The following is a 17,773-nucleotide window of genomic DNA, read 5'->3' on the forward strand; positions in this document are numbered from 1 at the left end:
ATGGGACATCTGTGGTAGACGTGGGAATGAAGTGCTGGGCTCCTGACTTCCATTCATGTGCTTTAACCACAGAGCCACCCTTCCTCTCTGCTGGTGGGAATAAAGGATATAGGATCACGTGTAGCTGCGGCCACCACCATAACCTGGGGTAAGTAGGACGTGATCGGGTCAAGCCAGCTGAGCTTCTGAAAGGGAAGGTGAGTGAGGTAATAGCTTTTAGTGGACCAGAGAGACAAGCTTTCAAACTCCACACAGGTCCTGAAGAAGAGCTCTGGAATTCGCCTGTGTGTTTCTTTCCCAACAGACAATAAAAGCCATTACGTCTTTCCCAATAAAAGCCATTACGTCACCCACATTGAGGCTCTAACATCCTGGGTCCGACACGGCAACACCACCACTGCAAACAACCAAGGAAAATCAATATGCCTGAGCAAGGTTCTGCCGTGGAGTAGAGTAATAATCGGGGGGCCCTCGCGCCTAGCTGCTACGCCAAGCAAAGGCAGGCTGCGAGCAGGTTGCTATTTAATAGCTGTATTAATGGATTGAATGAGGAAGTGGACAATGAGCCAGTGAAGCCGGCTGATGAGTTGTTTCTGTTGGTAAAACCCACAGAAAGTTGTGTTGGTCATTAATTAGATTCCTTGCAACAGCCGTTGCTGATGGCTGCTGCTTCCACCGGCACCAGTTCTTCAGCAAAGTAACTGATTCAGATAAGAAACCAGGCCATTGAGGGAAGAGAATGCAGTGTGCCAGAAGCTGTCTCATTTTAACCTGTGCTCTCCCTGTATTTTTAATCCCTGTAATATTCACCCCTTGATGAGAAGATTAATATTAACACTTAGAGCTTTTCATCCACGGATCTCCAAGCCCTTTAGAACCCCAGTGTCCTGGCTCCCCGTCCTGTGCTATGGGACAGGGGAAGTGAAACAGCAGAGCTTGCAGTGGGAAAGACATGAAACCAGGACACTCCATTCTCCCTTGAAGTGCATATAAAGCCTCTACAACTGCGCAGCCAGTCTCTGCTACTACGATTATTTGTATTACAGTTGTATTACAGGTCATCATCTGGCATTTTAATTCTTGTGACTGGGTACATCTACCTCGCGATCCTCCTCCACATCTATCTATCCCCATATTACTGCATTCTTGTGCTCACGATTAATTGCAGACACAAATGATAGGATGCTGCCACCCAGCCACCTGATATGTGCAGGCAATCAGATGACATCACTAATTACCAGCATATAAATATGGGTGCAATTAATTCTGGGCACAAAACGGCACACCCAAGTTAAAGGTGTCTTTCACAGTAAGGCACCATGTATTCGTTTGCAGATAGGTGTAGCTATCAGATTAGTTTACATGGATGTTCTCCCTTCAAGTTATATCAGTCAGTGCTGAGATCACACTGTACAGTTGGAATGATTTAGGGTAATGGAAACTAGAAGAGCATTACAGCTCATGGGGCATGGAGAAAAGTAAATGTCTTTAGAGCTGAGCCGGAGTCCATGGAAGTCAATGGAAACACCTCCCTTGACTCTCCTGGGCTTTGGATCAGGCTCTGCATGTCCAAACTCCCCAAGAACTCAATGTCCACATCTTCATTTAGCAGGTAACTCTACAGATTGGGGTTTCAGGCAACACCACCCCAACCCTGCCTTTGTTTTTCAAGTTCCAATGTCCATCGCATGCCCAAGAAGCTGGCATCATCATCCCATTCTGTTTAATCCTTCTGGCTTTAGAGAACCCATTGTTATCTGATGGCAGTTGCCTGTTTCAGGCTACTTCAATCCAGCCCTCCCTGCGATCCTGGCCGACTGCCAGGTGCTCTTTCGTAATAACATTGGTTAAATCTCAGTTAATACGGAGCAGGAAAGAAAATCAAGTCATTCCACTCGCAATTATACGGCAAGTCATTGCATAAGATCAGATATAAGCATCCAGCAGCTGTCAAAGCTGGCCCCTACCTAAATATTATCTCCAGGAGTGAATGTTGCTTTGTTTCTTGGCAAACAGGTTCCACCAGGCTGGCAATAAATCCAGAAAAATGGCCTGTCCAATTGATAACAATAATAGTACTTTGCACGCTTGTCATTCTTTCCAGATGAGTTCTCAGCGTGCTTTGCAAACAGCACTCTGTGAGGGGCAGTATCATTCATTATCCCCAGTGAAAATGAAACACGGGGAGGGTCAAAGGCCCAGATGTTCAAGTGTCCATGCGTTTGGGGTACATTGGTTTTAGGGTGCTTAACCGGAGATGCCGATACAGGTGCTGCCTACCCCCATTTCCCATGGATTTCAACTGGAGTTGTGGCTACTCTGGAAATCAGGCCCCTTTCATTGACTCAAGGTGGACACCCAAAAACTTAGAGGACAGTGAGGTCCGAATCCTCAAAGGGATTTAGGCACCTAAGGCCCATTGGGCCTTAGTGATTTGCCAGAGTTCACACAGAAAGCCTGAAACAGGCTCAGGAATAGAACCCAGGAGTCCTGCCTCTTGCTTTATGCACAAGCCCATTCTTCTCCCTACAAGACTACACCATGATTTAGTAACATGGTTCCCCCATCACAGGTGCTGACTTTTGGTTTTCCTGGTGGGTGCTCCACCCCCATTCCGCCCTGAGGCCTACCCCCACTCCGCCCCTTCTGCCAAAGCCCTGCCTTCACCCCACCTCCTCCTACCCCCACCTTCGCCCCTCCCCAAGGCTCCCTCGCCCTTCTGCTGCTTGCTCTTCTTTGTCCATCTTCCCCCGAGTGCCTCCAGCCAGCCACTCACTGATCCGCGGCCAGGCCCGGGGTCAATGAACAGCTGATTGGCGGCCAACCCCGGGGCCACCCAAACAGCTGATCGTCAGCCAGCCCTCGGGCCACAGAACCACTGTGGCTGGCTATTTTTTTCCCATGGATGCTGGAATCCTGGACCACCCACGGAGTCGGTGCCTATGTCTCCCATGGTTTGGCCCCTCTGCACAGGAAAGACTGAAGTGCGTTAAAACACCCTCGGGGCTCCACTGTGTTCCAGTCTGACCCCCGGGCATGGCCGTTTAGCCCGTGCAGATGGGCTGTAAGAGGCAGAGCTGGGATCGGAAATCACTTTCTTGGGTGGTTGGATTTGGTTGCTGCCTGATTTGCCCAGAGTTTCCCAGCTTCCCTATTGCCCTCCCCAGCCCGGAGACACCGGCTTCCAGTCACATGCTGCCCTCACTGCAGGGCTGTGACTCCATTGTGGAAGCTGGGGCACCTGTAAGTCCCATGCCCACAGACCCCATCTTCCCCCAGTTCCCAGGGAGCTGGCAGTAGAAGTGGGGTTTAACATGGCGGCCATTCACTACCACAGGGTCCCAGGGCTCCTGGCTGGATGCTCTGGAGAACGTTGGGCTTCCCCCTGGGGTTTTGCCCCTGGGACCCTTTCCACACTCCAGACCTGAGGAACGCGGTGCTGCCAACGGAGGGTGGAGGGGCTAGTCGGGCTCAGGGGCTCCTCCCGATGAAAAGGACAATGAGGCCTAGCTCTTCTGCACCCAGCATTAGGTGTCCTCAGGGAGGAGGAATTAGCTTTGTCCTGCTTCCCCTCTAGTCACTATCTCCCCGCCCCCATTGCCGGATGCTGCTCACTGTCCCGTGAGGAGATGGCGCATGGGGCGCTGTCCGGTGCCTTCTGAGGCACGGCTCGAGCCACCACACAATGCCCCGTGTGCTGAGCACTTTGCTCCTTTCCTGCCCGCGACTCCCAGCTTCCTGTCTGCTGAGCCTCTCCCCGGCTTCTGGGGCGTCTGGCGCACGCGCAAAGGGCGGGAGCTGGGGGAGGCAGGGGCAGTCGCACAAGCTCAGAAACGCTCCTCAGGTAACCCCCAATGGCCCGTTTTTGGCGGGCAGCCGGATGCTGAAGAGACAAGATGGTGGAGAGGAAAGAAACAAGATGGTGGAGAGGATGGTGGAGAGGAAGGAAACAAGATGGTGGAGAGGATGGTGGAGAGGAAGGAAACAAGATGGTGGAGAGGCGCTCTTGTTGAGAGACTTATGGGGGCCTCGCAGTTAGGCAGAGAGCTATGGGTGTAGACTGGGTGAAGATGAAAGGGTTTGAAGGCGAGGATAGAGATATGGGAGAGGGCGAACTAGTCCTGGGGGCCCTGAGGGAAAGAGAAGCAGTGGTGTTGTGGGGACACATGGCATCCTTTTTACAAGAGATTTCTTGGTGGGTCCGCTGGCCCTGGGCTGCCCCATCTCAAACTCCCCTTCTGCACCGGTCCTGTGGAGCTGTATTGTGTGTGTGAATATCCTGGGTAGGATCTCCCATCTACCTTTGCAGAAAGCCAGCACCAGATCCACTGCGTCCATGGCCTTCCCTGCCCACGGAGGGGTGGAGGGACAGGACATGCCCCGGACATGAGGCCCCTCCACAGTGTTTGACTTGCTCACTCCCCTTTGCTCTTTCAGCCCTCACTTGGGCAAATCAGTGAAATCTCCTGGCAGGGTCATCCCCTTTCCCATCGGAGGGCACCCTCTGCCTTCTCATGCCTTCCGCATGGATATGGGGGAAAGGGGGCGTCCCACGGAATGCCTGCATACGTTATTGCAGGGTTCCCCAAAAATCCCTTGGGTCAAAGTCTCTGCCAGTGTAAACTGACAGAGAATTTGTCCCCTTGTTCTACTAGTTTCCTGGCTACGTAGATCTAATTTATCTGGGAGATACTTCAGGTACTACAGTGAAGGGCTTTACAGAAAATAGACAGACAGACAGGCGGGTGGATGGATGGATGGATCACTGAGCGGGTGGCCTCACCGTTCTTTGATTTTATACCCAGTTTTCTGACAAACACAGACAAATATTAAAGCATAACATTAAAAACATGCAAAAAGAAAAGGAGTACTTGTGGCACCTTAGAGACTAACCAATTTATTTGAGCATGAGCTTTCGTGAGCTACAGCTCACTTCATCAGATGTTTACCGTGGAATGAAGTGAGCTGTAGCTCACGAAAGCTCATGCTCAAATAAATTGGTTAGTCTCTAAGGTGCCACAAGTACTCCTTTTCTTTTTGCGAATACAGACTAACACGGCTGTTCCTCTGAAACCTGTCATTAAAAACATGGGTAATCCTCACTGGACCAAAAAAATGACCATGATGCCTTTGTGATAAATCCCCATGCAGATAGGTCAGGCTGCCGTTGAGTTCTTCCTGCCGTTCTAGGTGGGAGCTGTATGGTACATTAGAGACGACAATCCAGATAAGCTATTACCAGCAGGAGAGTGGGGTGGGGGGAGGTATTTTTTTCATGCTTTGTGTGTGTAAAAAGATCTTCTACACTTTCCACAGTATGCATCCGATGAAGTGAGCTGTAGCTCACGAAAGCTTATGCTCTAATAAATTGGTTAGTCTCTAAGGTGCCACAAGTCCTCCTTTTCTTTTTGCGAATCCAGATTCAGTTCTCAGTTACATCGGAGCAAGTCCGTGGGAGCTGCACCCATATAAAGAGAGCGGCATCCAGCGCTGGCTGAGAGCGTGGAAAGAACACCGGGTTCTGATAGGGCCCGGAGCTGTTCCTAGTCCCAGTTCTCTGCAGCTTTGTTTGAAATTGTATACCTTGGCGGCCTTCCAGGAGTAAGGTAAACGTTGCTGTGCTTCGGTGGGTGGTCCTGCCTGCTGGAGAAGTGTAAAATGAAGAGAACTTGCCTTCAGAACATCGGCTCTGTGCCGGGCTTTGGTGTTGTTGAATTGGCCAGGCCCAGCGGGTTGTCATGAGCTGATTTATCATAGCCTGGGGTAGACAAGGTCAGACTGAATTATGAAAGTGAGCTCTCTCTCTCGCTGTCCCGCTGTGAAGTTGAATAGCATGCAGCACGCTGCAAACTGTTATACAGTATAGTACGTGCAGCGTGACAGCTGGGAAATCAAGCACCCAGAAGGCAGAAAAGGGCAGGGAAGATGCATTATTCAGGCTTGCATTTAACAAACGAAAACAACTGTAGAAAAGAGCACAGATGTGCTGGAATGTCTATGCGACATTGGCTTAGACGTCACAAGTCAGAGTCATTCCTCCCTGTTCCTTCTGGCTCAAGGTGCACAAAGAGGATTGTCTAGGCAAGGGTGTAAAGCTGGTGTCACCGGTTCCTACACCAACTGCTCCCCACAGCAGAAAGGGCGTGTCAGGATCTGGGCAGAGTGTGCTTGAGCTCTGCAATTCTCAACTGGCCTGTGGCCCGTAGGGGACCTGAAGAGACTCAGTCTTCCTGGGTCCTTGTCTTCTGCAAGCCTTCTGCAAAAAGGGTGAATTTCCCCCAGGTTTGCCTGCCTGATTTGCACGTGCAGTTGCTCTGACTGCATGTGCAATTCCACACGCAACTCGGGCACCCGAATTGCTTGTGTGCTGGCCTTTGTGGCATAAACACGGAGCTGTTTTCAAAGATCAAAAGAGTTGTGCTTTAAAAGAGATCTAGGAAAATCCAGGGGGAAACAAACTATCTGTTTCCCTACACAAAGCAAGGGAAACTGTCTAGCCCAGCTCAGGAAATCCTTTCAATCTGCCTGGAAAATCACAGGGCGTTTTGTTTGGGGATTTTTTTTTATGAGTCTGCTCTATCCTTGCAGCCTCCACCTACAGCTGTCAAATAAAGCGTGATCTCGGAAACAAGGCTGGGACGCCAGAGCCCGCATTTAGCAGCTATAGCCTTGCGCACCACAATGGGTGGAACAATGATCTCTGTTCGGGGCCCTGCACAGCAGCAAGCTAGCTGCTGAAGGGAACCCAGGGTGCAAGCACTGAAAATAGTAAGATGCTGTGAGCACCCGTAAAAGCCTTGGGGGTTGCAGCTCCTTTGACTGGATCGTGGGGTTGTTTTCAAGCTCAGCAGCCATTTGCGATAGCTGGAAATGATGGGGCTGGGCTTGTTCCAGGGGGAAAAGATTGAGCTAAGCAAGCTTCTCTGCTACCCTGGTGCCGCCGGAACAAAAAGGGATTGAAGCACATAACCAAAGCCTAGAGCAGGTACATACCTGTCCCCCATTACTGCAGTATCTGAACACTGCATATTCTGGAATGCATTTAACCTCACAACCCTCCTGTGAGGCAGGGAGGTCCTATTACCCCCATTTTACAGATTGGAAACTGAGGCACGGAGAGGCTAAGTGACTTGACCAAGGGCATATAGAAGAGCTGCGACAGAGCAGGAAATTGAACCTCCGTCTCCAGCATCCCTAACCCTAACACTTTCATTAGGCGGCTTTTGCAGCCAGAGACTGTCTAGGTGCCCAGGTGTAGGCCAGTCACCTCTGGCAGCAGATCACTCACTGTCAGAGTCACCTCTGGCAGCAGATCATCCACCTTATTCTTAAAGGGGCAGCTCCCATTTCTCTTACATAACACCACCGTCCACAAAAATGTATCAGTAAGAAGAAACAAAGATTCAAAATTGTTATTAACACTGAACCCCGTTGGGAAAGATCTCTTCCAGGCAGCTCCCAAATGCAGTGGTTTCATTTCTTGGCGTCCCCCTGTTTTTTGAAATGGTGAGTCAGTTACAAACAGAATATCACTGGAATCAGCTCCTCTCATCTGTCTCTTTCAGCGCACAAGACCAACTTTTTGTTTCATTTCATGCTGGATTCAGCAGTTCCCTTGTGGCACAGAGGCTTGGCATGAGACTCTGATCTCATTTGCCCTGGAGTGAATCTGGCGTGACACCGCTGAACTCGATGGCATTACACTGGGTTTGGAACCAGTAAGAGCCAAGAGCCACAGCAGGCCCATGATTTGGAAAATGGCTTGCAGTCCTGGGCACTTTTCTGTAAATGTATTACCGCTGAACAATGCCAGACAGCTCGCACTGGGGACTGGCATGTGTAAGCTCCTTGGAGCAGGGTACAACGATGTAGCTGTTCAGGTATTTTTAACCACACCGATTACCACAGAATCTGAGCCCGGTGGGCTCAGTGCTGCAAGGAGTTCTGTGCTGGCCCAGAGCCCCGTTGAAGTCAAACTTGGCCAAGGCAAGACAATTCCAGGTGCATGCCTGTGGCCTGGATTTGCTGAGCCATGAATCGCCATTAGGCGATCCCTGCAAGGATGCAGTGAGGACTAGAGAAGCAGTGAAAAGACTCGTACGGGGCCTTTAGACCAGACTCAACTCAACTCAACTCAAGTCGCCGCTCTGTGCCTCAGTTTCCCTTCCTCTATTGGACTTTAGATTAGGCTGTCCATTATTATTATTATAATGATTATTATTTATTAGCAGGAACTGTAACTGAATGGTTGTGAGATCATTAGTATTACACCCCTGGAGTTTATTTCCCTTCCAACAAGTCTCCACTCGGTTCGGTTGTATTTGTCTGAAATCAGAGGGCCTAATTCTCATTCACCTTCACACCCCTTTGCAGCTCTGGCAGGGGAAGGGGGCCCTCGGCCAAACAAAAAGCTGATCCTTTGGCAGAAGAGAAACCAGGGCAGAGATTTCACAGCTGGCCATCATCACACTGTGTGAATGTTTGAAACCAAGCCCGGGGAGCCAGGATTGTCAAATGCCAGCCCCATGTGTGAATCCCTCTTGGCAGCAGTCCAGGGTTTGCACCTGAGCTCTAAAGGGCTAACAGCTTCTCTCCTGCAAACTGGATTTCAGTGAAACAAGCTCCGTCACGCCAGTGAAGGGCCGGGATCCTTTTTAAACATTTTAAAACTTATGTCATAAAGGCCCCAAGAAGATATCCCTTCCAGCCAGCTCCTATTCATCAGCTACATGCTGGCATGGGGAAATTACTGTGGGGTTATTGCCTGGGAGCTCTGAAATCTACCAGCTCTAGCATCCAGGACTTTCCCTTATTATTATTATTGATTTGCATTGTGGTAGCACCTTGGAGCCACAGGCGCTGACCAGGGCCCCCTCGTGCTTGGAGCTCTTAGATTGGCACCACGCCATTGGCAGATGGCACGTGATCAGAATCTGGCTGCCTACAGTCCAAAGAGCAAGAGCCGTGATCACGGGGCTGAGGCGGGAAAGAGACACTGTAAAGCCTGGCCTGCTCCAGGGCTCAAGTCACGTGAACTTTCCTCCTTGCATTTGCCACCCATGGAAGACAGTCCCCTCCACCAGCTGATGTCCCATGATTCCCTCCGCTTGCCCTCTCCCAACCTGCAGTGCCCAGTGTCTGTGGCAGAGGAGGAGAGAAATTGATCCTTCCGTTGGTTCAGCTATGGCCCCTCTGTGCTTAGATCTTCAAAGGGATTTAGGCACCACTGATTTCAATGGGACTGAAGTGTCTAAATACCTTTGAGGGTCTGCACCTTGAGGGACGCACAGGTTGGCATGGAGAGCTGCAAGAGCTATGTAGCATACTAATAATATTACGTGGATAACACTTCACCTCCATAGAGCATCATTATCCCCTTTTAGAGGCAGGGAAACTGAGTCACAGAGCAGCAACGTGACTTGCCCCAGCTCTCTGAGTCAGTCCACAGCAGAGCTGGGAAAATAACCCTGGTCTCTTAACTCCCAGTCCTACCACAGCAGCTGCAGCTGGGAGCAATCAGGCTCTGAGACCACAACTGTGCTCTGGGTAGACAACTTGCGTGTATCCCCGGTTTTAATTAACAGCATGAATTACTGGCTGGCGTCACATTACAGAGCAAGCCAGAGGCTAGTGCGGACCAACAGAAATCTGAGCCCTAAGCCTGAAGGAAGAGGAGGAAAATCAACAGGGGAGGGGGGAGGGAGCTACTGTACCCTCCTTGACTTCAGCAGTTGTGGCTCTTCTGTCTAGATCATGGTATCTCGGCTATGAATCTTCCGATGGCACCTGGCCAAACATCTCTAAATTCTCTTTTCCTGCGATGAGGCAGAGTCCTCGGGCACTCTGCAGCTAGAGAGACAGATGGCCAGACAGAGAGACAGATCACTGAAGATATTTAGTCCCTCTCTGATAGTCTCCATGCTAATATCAATACGCCCCTTCTGCAGATACCTCCGCCCCTCCTATTAACCCCTTGTCCCCTGCTGACCTGGCTGCCATGGCTCCTGCTTACAGCATTGTTTGCGAAGAGGATACGGGGCTTGATCCTCCCCCTGACTTCACCCAGGCGTGGAAGCCTGCTCCAGGCTCTCCGGTGATGCAGAGGGTGTGGATGTTCTGATTTACCGTGAACAACGCATGTCAGGAGGCCATTCCCTGCCTGTGCCCACGCACTGGCTGTACATGCTGAGGCAAGGCGAACTGAGTGTGCATTGCTCCAGTGAGCAGGAAGGCTGTGTGACACGGACGCTTTGAAGGCACCGGCATGGCCGACCAGCTGACGGAGGGGCAGATCGCAGAGTTCAAAGAAGCCTTCTCCCTCTTTGACAAGGACGGGGATGGGTCCATCACCACCAGCGAGCTGGGGACCGTCATGCGGTCGCTGGGGCAGAACCCCACCGAAGCCGAGCTGCAAGACATGATTGGTGAGTTGGATGCCGACGGCAGCGGCACGGTGGACTTCCCCGAATTCCTGTCCATGATGGCGAGGAAGATAAGGGACACGGACAGCGAGGAGGAGATCCGGGAAGCCTTCCGGGTGTTCGACAGGGACAAGAACGGCTACATCAGTGCGGCGGAGCTCCGGCATGTCATGACCAACCTGGGCGAGAAGCTGACGGACGAGGAGGTGGACGAGATGATCAAGGAGGCCGACAGCAACAGCGATGGGCAAGTCAACTACGAGGAGTTTGTACGGATGATGACGGAGAAGTGAAGAACTGACTTTCCTGGTACCGCATTCACTCATTCATTTGCTTCCTTTCACTGTAACCTACCGGTCAATGGTCCGTCCCCTCTTGCCCAAGGCCTGTGCGTGTCTCTGCTGTTCTGTTGGTTTCTTCCCCTGTATTCTATTATTTTATTCTGGCTGTGACTTACCCTGTTTGTTAGCTAAGCCCTGTGGCTCATCTGAAATTTAGTGTCTCTGATTACACACCTGGTTTATGCCTCTTGCAATAATTAGGTTTCCTTTAGACTAGGCAGCATGTGGCGTTGGAGCCAACGTGTCCCAAGGACAGTCAACAAATGGGGCCTGATCCTTCCAGCCCTTACTCCTGTTGACATCAGTGACTATCCCTAAGAGTAGGGATTCCTCAACAGGGCTGGGGTTTTGCAAGATCACGTCCTTGGCAATTTGCACAGACTTTCAAGCCAGATCCAGACCCTGCCTCTGCCATTGGGTCCATGCAAGCAGACCCTCACTCTGAAGCAGGGCCCTGCTGAAGTCACTGGGGTTCCATAAGGGCACAAGGGTTCACTTGCATGGATATGGATGCGAGACTGGGGCTGTATGCTCATTATTAGTTTAAAAAAAAAAAAAAGGACCAAGCCACAAATGGGGGGAGGGATAGCTCAGTGGTTTGAGCATTGGTCTGCTAAACCCAGGGTTGTGAGTTCAATCCTTGAGGGGGCCATTTAGGGATCGGGGGCAAAAATTGGGGATTGGTCCTGCTTTGAGCAGGAGGTTGGACTAGATGACCTCCTGAGGTCCCTTCCAACCCTGATATTCTATGATTCTATAAATCTTGTTCTTGATCTGGAAATTCTTCCCACTGCCCTCCCACCCCCCAACCTCCCCGGAATTCTGGGACACCTGTTGGGAGGGTTGGGTTCACACCCACAGGCACTTGCCTAAGGGGAGTTTCACTGTGATCTTAGCTGGTGTCTGTCTGTCTGAGTTTGTCTTTGTGCAGCACAGAAGTGGATTCTGCTGGGCTGGGTAGAAGAGTCACAATGCAGAGGCCAGATTCCATTCGAATTTGAACGCTAGACACCAGCGAACATGAACAAAGACGAGCGTTTGGCCTCCCCTAAGATTTGCCAGCGGCCTGACTTGCAAAATGAGGACTGACTGCATGAGCTTCTGTAGAAATTTTCTCCAAGGAATTTGTGGCCAGCCTGGGAACACATCCTAAAGAAATCTTTGTGCTGCTTGCACTGCCTCTGTCTTATTCCTGATGGTACAAACCTTAAGGGAAGGGGAGAGGATAGGCGAATAAGTTAGATGCTCATTTTCTCTCCGGGGTTATTTGCCTTTTAAGAAACAGGAAATCTGGCTGTTAAGGATGCACACAGTAGATAGCTACATCTGCACTGTGACTACCATTTGGGCGACATTGGGGTTCCCTTCAGACGTTGTCCATTCAAATGGTTATCAGAACACTGGGAAGCGTAAAGCTGTAATACTGCAAAGCAGGTGTCTTATTCAGGTGCAAGGCTGGCCATTCAAACTGGGGCCCCTTTGCTTTTCCAAGGAGAGAAAGTCACAGTGGGACTCCCTGGGCTTTGGATCTCATGATATAGGGTGACATTCCATGTGCAGGACACCAAAACAAGGCTTATAAATCAGGTCCCACTTAAACTCACAGGCCCTGATCCTGCAAACAATTATGCATGGGCTTTACTCACAATAGGACTTTGCAAGTCAATGGGACTAGTCGTGTGGTTAAAGTTAAGCCAGGGTGTAAATGTTTGCAGAGCGGGGTCTATAAGGCAAAATGGGATTTAAGTGGCACATTGGTCTCCGTGCAGGAATTTCACCCCCTGGGAACACCAGGAATGCTGCTGGAATCCTAATTACCTGCCAAGCATCATAGACGTGCTGTTAGAATCCACTGTGTTCACCTTTTTTCTGTATACCGCCGGGCTTGCCCCAGAAAAATGTTTCCTTCTGTTGTGCCTCTGCGTCCATTTTCTGTAGCCAATCGTTTTCAAAAGGATCAGCTTCTCATGCAAGCTCCCCCTCCGCTAGTCCAAGTGGTAGCTTTGTTTTCAAATAAAGGAATGATTATTTGCTTCCAGAGAACTTTCAGTGCTTCCTTTTCTCCACGCCCAGCTAGAACCCAGAAAAAGCGTCGATCGCGTGGCACTAAGGATGGGCTCAAGCTGCAAACGTCAAGGCTCGAGCTTGGTTACCAACAGCCCAAGGTTCCAGGCTGCTTGGGGTAGGCCCTTTGGCCTGAGGGAATGTGCATAGGGCTGGAAGCCAGGAGCCCAGATTTGCCTGAGCCTTGTTTATTTCTACCAGTTCAGTGTGGGTGTAAAATGCTACCAAAGCAGGATTTGCTGATGCAAATGAGTACACATGGGGCAAGGCAGCAGTGATTCAGATCCCAGGCGTTCTTGCGCTCACCTTCTCCACACTTTCTAGCTAGACAGCAATGCATCTACTGAACAATACCCCATGGTCTGATTTCCCCCCACCCTAAACACTGAGGGTGTTCAAAACCCGTATCTGTGTTTGGGAAATGGCTCCGCTCTTCATAATGATCCAAACCAAACGCCCAAAAGCCAAAGGTCCGCTAACTTCAGGGCGTTTGAAATGCAGATGCAGCTCTGGAGTTGGCATCCAGGTTCCATCCCCACCTTAGAACCAGGGGTTTGGGTTGGGGGCAGCCCGATATAACACTGAAGGGTAGGGATGGAAGGCTTGATGAGTTCTTCCAAATAGGCTGCTGCACAGTTCCAATGACCAGGGTGGAGTTCAGGGTGCAGAATCATAGAAATGTGAGGTTGGGAGGGATCTTGAGAGGTCATCTAGTCCAGACCCCTGCGCTGAGGCAGGACCAAGTAAACCTAGACTAACCCTGACAGGTGTTTGCCCAACCAGGCTGTCCTTCAACACCTCCAGTGATGGGGATTCCACAACCTCCTTTGGACACCTGTTCCAGAACTTAACTACCCTGTAGTTAGAATGTTTTTCCTACTATCTAACCTAATTCTTCCTTGCTGCAGATTAAGTCCATCTCATCTTGGCCTACCTTGAGTGGACACGGAGAACAGTTGATCACAGTCCTCATTACAATAGCCCTTCACATATTTGTTATCAAGTCCTCACCTCGGTCTTCTTTTCTCAGGACTAAACATGCTCCGTTTTTTAGCCTTTCCTCATAGGTCAGGTTTGCTAAACTGTTTATCATTTTTGTCACTGTCCTCTGGACTCTCTCCAGTTTGTCCACATCTTTCCTAAAGTGTCACACCCAGAACCAGGGGCAACAGAGCCTTCCCGAAAGTGGGCGGGCCAGAGGCCCTGCCCCCTCCATGGCTCCACCCCTGACCATCCTTTCCCCCAAGGCCCCAGCCCCCCGGCCAAGCCAGAAGCCAGAGCGGGGCTGGGGAGCCTGGACCCTTCCACCTGCCCGAGGTGGGGGGCCCAAGAGCAGCCCCTGGCCCGTATCCCCCCCCCCCTCCAGGCCCCCGGCCCAGGACAGGTGGAGGGTCTGCGGACTTCGCACAGCTGCTCATGCAGCTCTTACCCTGACCCGGCTCCAGCCGGGGCACAGGGCCTTGGAACCGCAGCCGGGCTATGGGCTCCAGCTGCTGACCTGGCTGGGGGGCAGGGCCTCAGGGGGAAGAGGAGGGGCAGAAGCCAGGGTCCGTGGTGAAAAGTGGATGGGCCAGGCCCGTCCACTTTCAAAAAATGGGAGAGCCGTGGCTCCCTGGCCACTCTGTTCGGGCGTCATTGCAGCTAAGGCCTCACTACTGCTGAGTAAAGTGTGACAATTACCTTCTGTGTCTTACACACGATACTCCTGTTTATACACCCCAGAATGATATGAGCCTTTATCCAAACTGTGTCACACCGTTGACTCATATTCAGTTAGCGAGCCACTATAACCTCCAGATCCTTTTCAGCAGTAATACTGTCTTGTCAGTGATTCGCCGTGTTATGTTCGTGCATATGTTTTCCTTCCTAATTGTGGTACTTTGCACTTGTCGGACCAGTTCTGCAATTTGTCACAGTCGTTTTGAATTCTAATCCTGTCCTCCAAAGGGCTTGCAACCCCTCCCAGCTCGGTGTTAGCCACAAACTTTAGAAGCATCCTCTCCTCTCTATTAACCAAGTCATCAATGAAAATCATCAGACCCAAGAGAGATCCTTGCAGGTATGTCCTCCCAGTGTGACAGCGAACCATTTATAATTATTCATTGCGTATGGTCTTTCAACTGGTTATGCACCCACCTTATAGAGATTTCATCTAGACCACATTTCCCTTGTTTGCTTATGCGAATTCATGTGGGACTGGGTCAAAAGCCTGACTAAAATCAAGATAAGAACATAAGAACAGCCATACTGGGTCAGACCAAAGGTCCAGTTAGCCCAGTATCAGTGGCCAATGCCAGGTGCCCCAGAGAGAATGAACAGAACTGGTAATCATCAAGTGATCCATCCCCTGTCGCCCATTCCCAGCTCCTGGCAAACAGAGGCTAGGGACACCATCCCCATCCATCCTAGCTAATAGCCATTGATGGACCTATCCTCCATGAATTTATCTAGCTCTTTTTTGAATAGCCTGTTCAAGTCTTGGCCTTCGCAACATCCTCTGGCAAGGAGTTCCACAGGTTGACAGAGCAGACATCCTGTCTACTGCTTCCCCCCATCCACGAGGCCTGAAAGCTGAAACAATCCCATGGAGGGAGCAGGCAGAGGTGAGGGAACAGCCTGATGGAGATGCCATTCTGGTGAAGACCCATTCGTGTCATTTCACTGATGGATACCATGAGCACTGGTTAGGAGGAAGAGGGCAGATTGCAGCTAATCTTGTTTTGTGATTAGGACACTGGGGGAAGATGCAAATTCAAGTGCTGGCTGCTGTACATAGGGGCTCTGGAGCAATTTTTATAGTGCAGGGACTGAAAGTCATTGAACATAAATGTATGTTCATTAGTACATCAAGCCAGGGGGCACCGCACCAAACACAGCCTTTCCAGGGCTTGTCCGGGATCTCTCACCACCCAAGTGAGAATCATGGCCCTAGACCAAACAAGCTACTTTCTCGCTGTACAAGCTGGAGGGGTCCTGCTGCACCCAGAGTACCCCTCGTTCCAGTGCTCCACATCCAACACACTTCCTGGGAGACCTTGCACCGGCTATTGAGGGGCAGCTTCTCAAATTCTCACGATTCCGCTTGCCTCCCTTTTTTCCAAAGAACTCAGCTCCCAGCATGCTGGCTGAACACTTTTGAAAACCTGGCCCTCACTCGCTCTGTGCCTCGGTTTCCCCTTCAGAAAGAGAAGGCTAATTATAGCAGACATGCCCCGGATATTTCGACTCTTCATGCCAGGGTCCCTTACTCTGCCCTTTTCCCATGCCAGGGGTTCTGTGTTCACCGCTTTTATTTTCTTTCTTTCTCCTGGCTTTTCTTTCAGGATGCCGACATTTTAATCTCTGGGGGGCATACGGGCAGAGCTGAGATGGGGTGTTGCTGTGTTGGAAGGTGTTAATGGAGGCCATTAACTAGTTCTTTGATCTAGAGGTGACTGAAGCTGCTGGCTCTGCTAACCAGATACCGAGGGCTCTGTATGTCCTCCATTTCTCCCTTCCTTTTTCCCCCCCGACGTTCACCCAAATCCAAAAGGTTCCTCCCACCGATGGCTAGGACACTCCCTGAAATTTTGCAATTGATTGGAGGTGGTGTTCAAGCAGTATCGTGTTCCACGGTCCCGACAGAGAGCGAAATGCCATGGGGTTGAGAGTCAGGGGAACTGATCTGAGTAGCCAAACTATTCCAGAACAAGAGCGTCCACCCTGGGAGCTATCTGGAAATAGCTCTGTCGAGTTACATTCACACCTTGCCTTATTCTGGAATAACTCCTATAGACAAGCTCCTAGGCCTCACAAGCTTGGCCAATAATAACACACAGGCCTCTCTTAGCACAGCTCTGTTCCCTCACAGGGAACTGCCTTCATGGCACATCTGCCCGCTCCCTGGCCTGACTGCCCCCTCGCCCACCAGCTGCTTGGTGGAGCAGACAGTGGTGCCTGACTGCCTGCACAAGGCAATCGGCCTTGCAGTGACATGTCCCACGGTGCTCTGAGTGCTCCAGCCCCAGTGGGAATAACCTTCCACTCCCTCTCAAAGCAAAGAGCTTGTGTAACCCACACACCTCCTGGATGTGGTGCTCTGTCCCCTCTAGTGGTACCGAGACCACTTCAAGATTAATGAGTCTGCTACAGCCTTAGCTAGCGGCCAGGTGGCTTTTGACTCATGCAGTAAAGGCTCATGCATTTAGCTTCAGAGGTCCCAGGTTCAATCCTGCCCGCCGACAACCGGGGTCTGTCGGGGTTACACTTGCAAGGGGGGGTGCCGTGTCAATGAAAGCTGAGCTGACCAGGCTAGAATACAGACGGGGGGAAATTCACCCCTGTGCTGGGGATGCATGCAGGGCCCGTGCATCACTTACGGGGGCTAAAGGCACACTCCAGTGGCACGCAGCCCTTGGGCTGGCCCGTGGCAAAGGGCTGGAGTTCAGCTGGAGCGTTTAAACAAGGCCGGTGGCTTTTCCTTTTCTGCAGCCAACAACAATTTTCCGCAGACGTGGTCTGGAGCCCGTTCAGGCCCCGTCCTGCCTTCCAACAGCCACAGAGTGCTCGAGGCATGCAGGAGTCAGAGCTTTACTGTTTGCAACAGAAGCGATAGCTAAGGACAAAGGCCGGTGCCATTTTCGACCGTCGGCGTTGTGGGCACTCGTGTTTGCCTTTCTCTCCTGCGCGCACACATCCTGTTCCAGCTTTCTCAGCTCCTGCCTGGACAGGAACTGGCACTTAGATAATGAAGAGGGTGTGGATGGTCTCATTTCTCTCCATGACTCAATTTGCACCAATGAAAAGTGTGAACCGTGTATTGCTGTCTGTCTCCAAGCCATTGTTTCATCCCTGGGCAAGGAGTCACAGGAGACTTTCCCAGGGCTCGGCTATCTGCAAAGCACAAGGAGAACCGAGTGCAAGCTGTTTCAGCAAGCAGGGAGGCACGGACGCTGAAAAGGCACCGGC

The 17,773-nt window shown here is 51.1% G+C and overlaps 1 protein-coding gene across 1 annotated transcript; it reads left to right on the forward strand.

Moving 5' to 3' along the window:
- The first annotated feature begins 10,117 nt into the window (after positions 1-10,117).
- LOC140907006 (calmodulin, striated muscle) lies at positions 10,118-12,775 on the forward strand. Its single transcript, XM_078851745.1, has one exon. The coding sequence runs from the start codon at positions 10,265-10,267 to the stop codon at positions 10,712-10,714; it is 450 nt and encodes a 149-aa protein (XP_078707871.1). The 5' UTR covers positions 10,118-10,264; the 3' UTR covers positions 10,715-12,775.
- The last annotated feature ends 4,998 nt before the right edge of the window (positions 12,776-17,773 follow it).

This window comes from Lepidochelys kempii, chromosome 1 (assembly GCF_965140285.1).
Source record: "Lepidochelys kempii isolate rLepKem1 chromosome 1, rLepKem1.hap1, whole genome shotgun sequence".
NCBI lineage: Eukaryota > Metazoa > Chordata > Testudines > Cheloniidae > Lepidochelys > Lepidochelys kempii.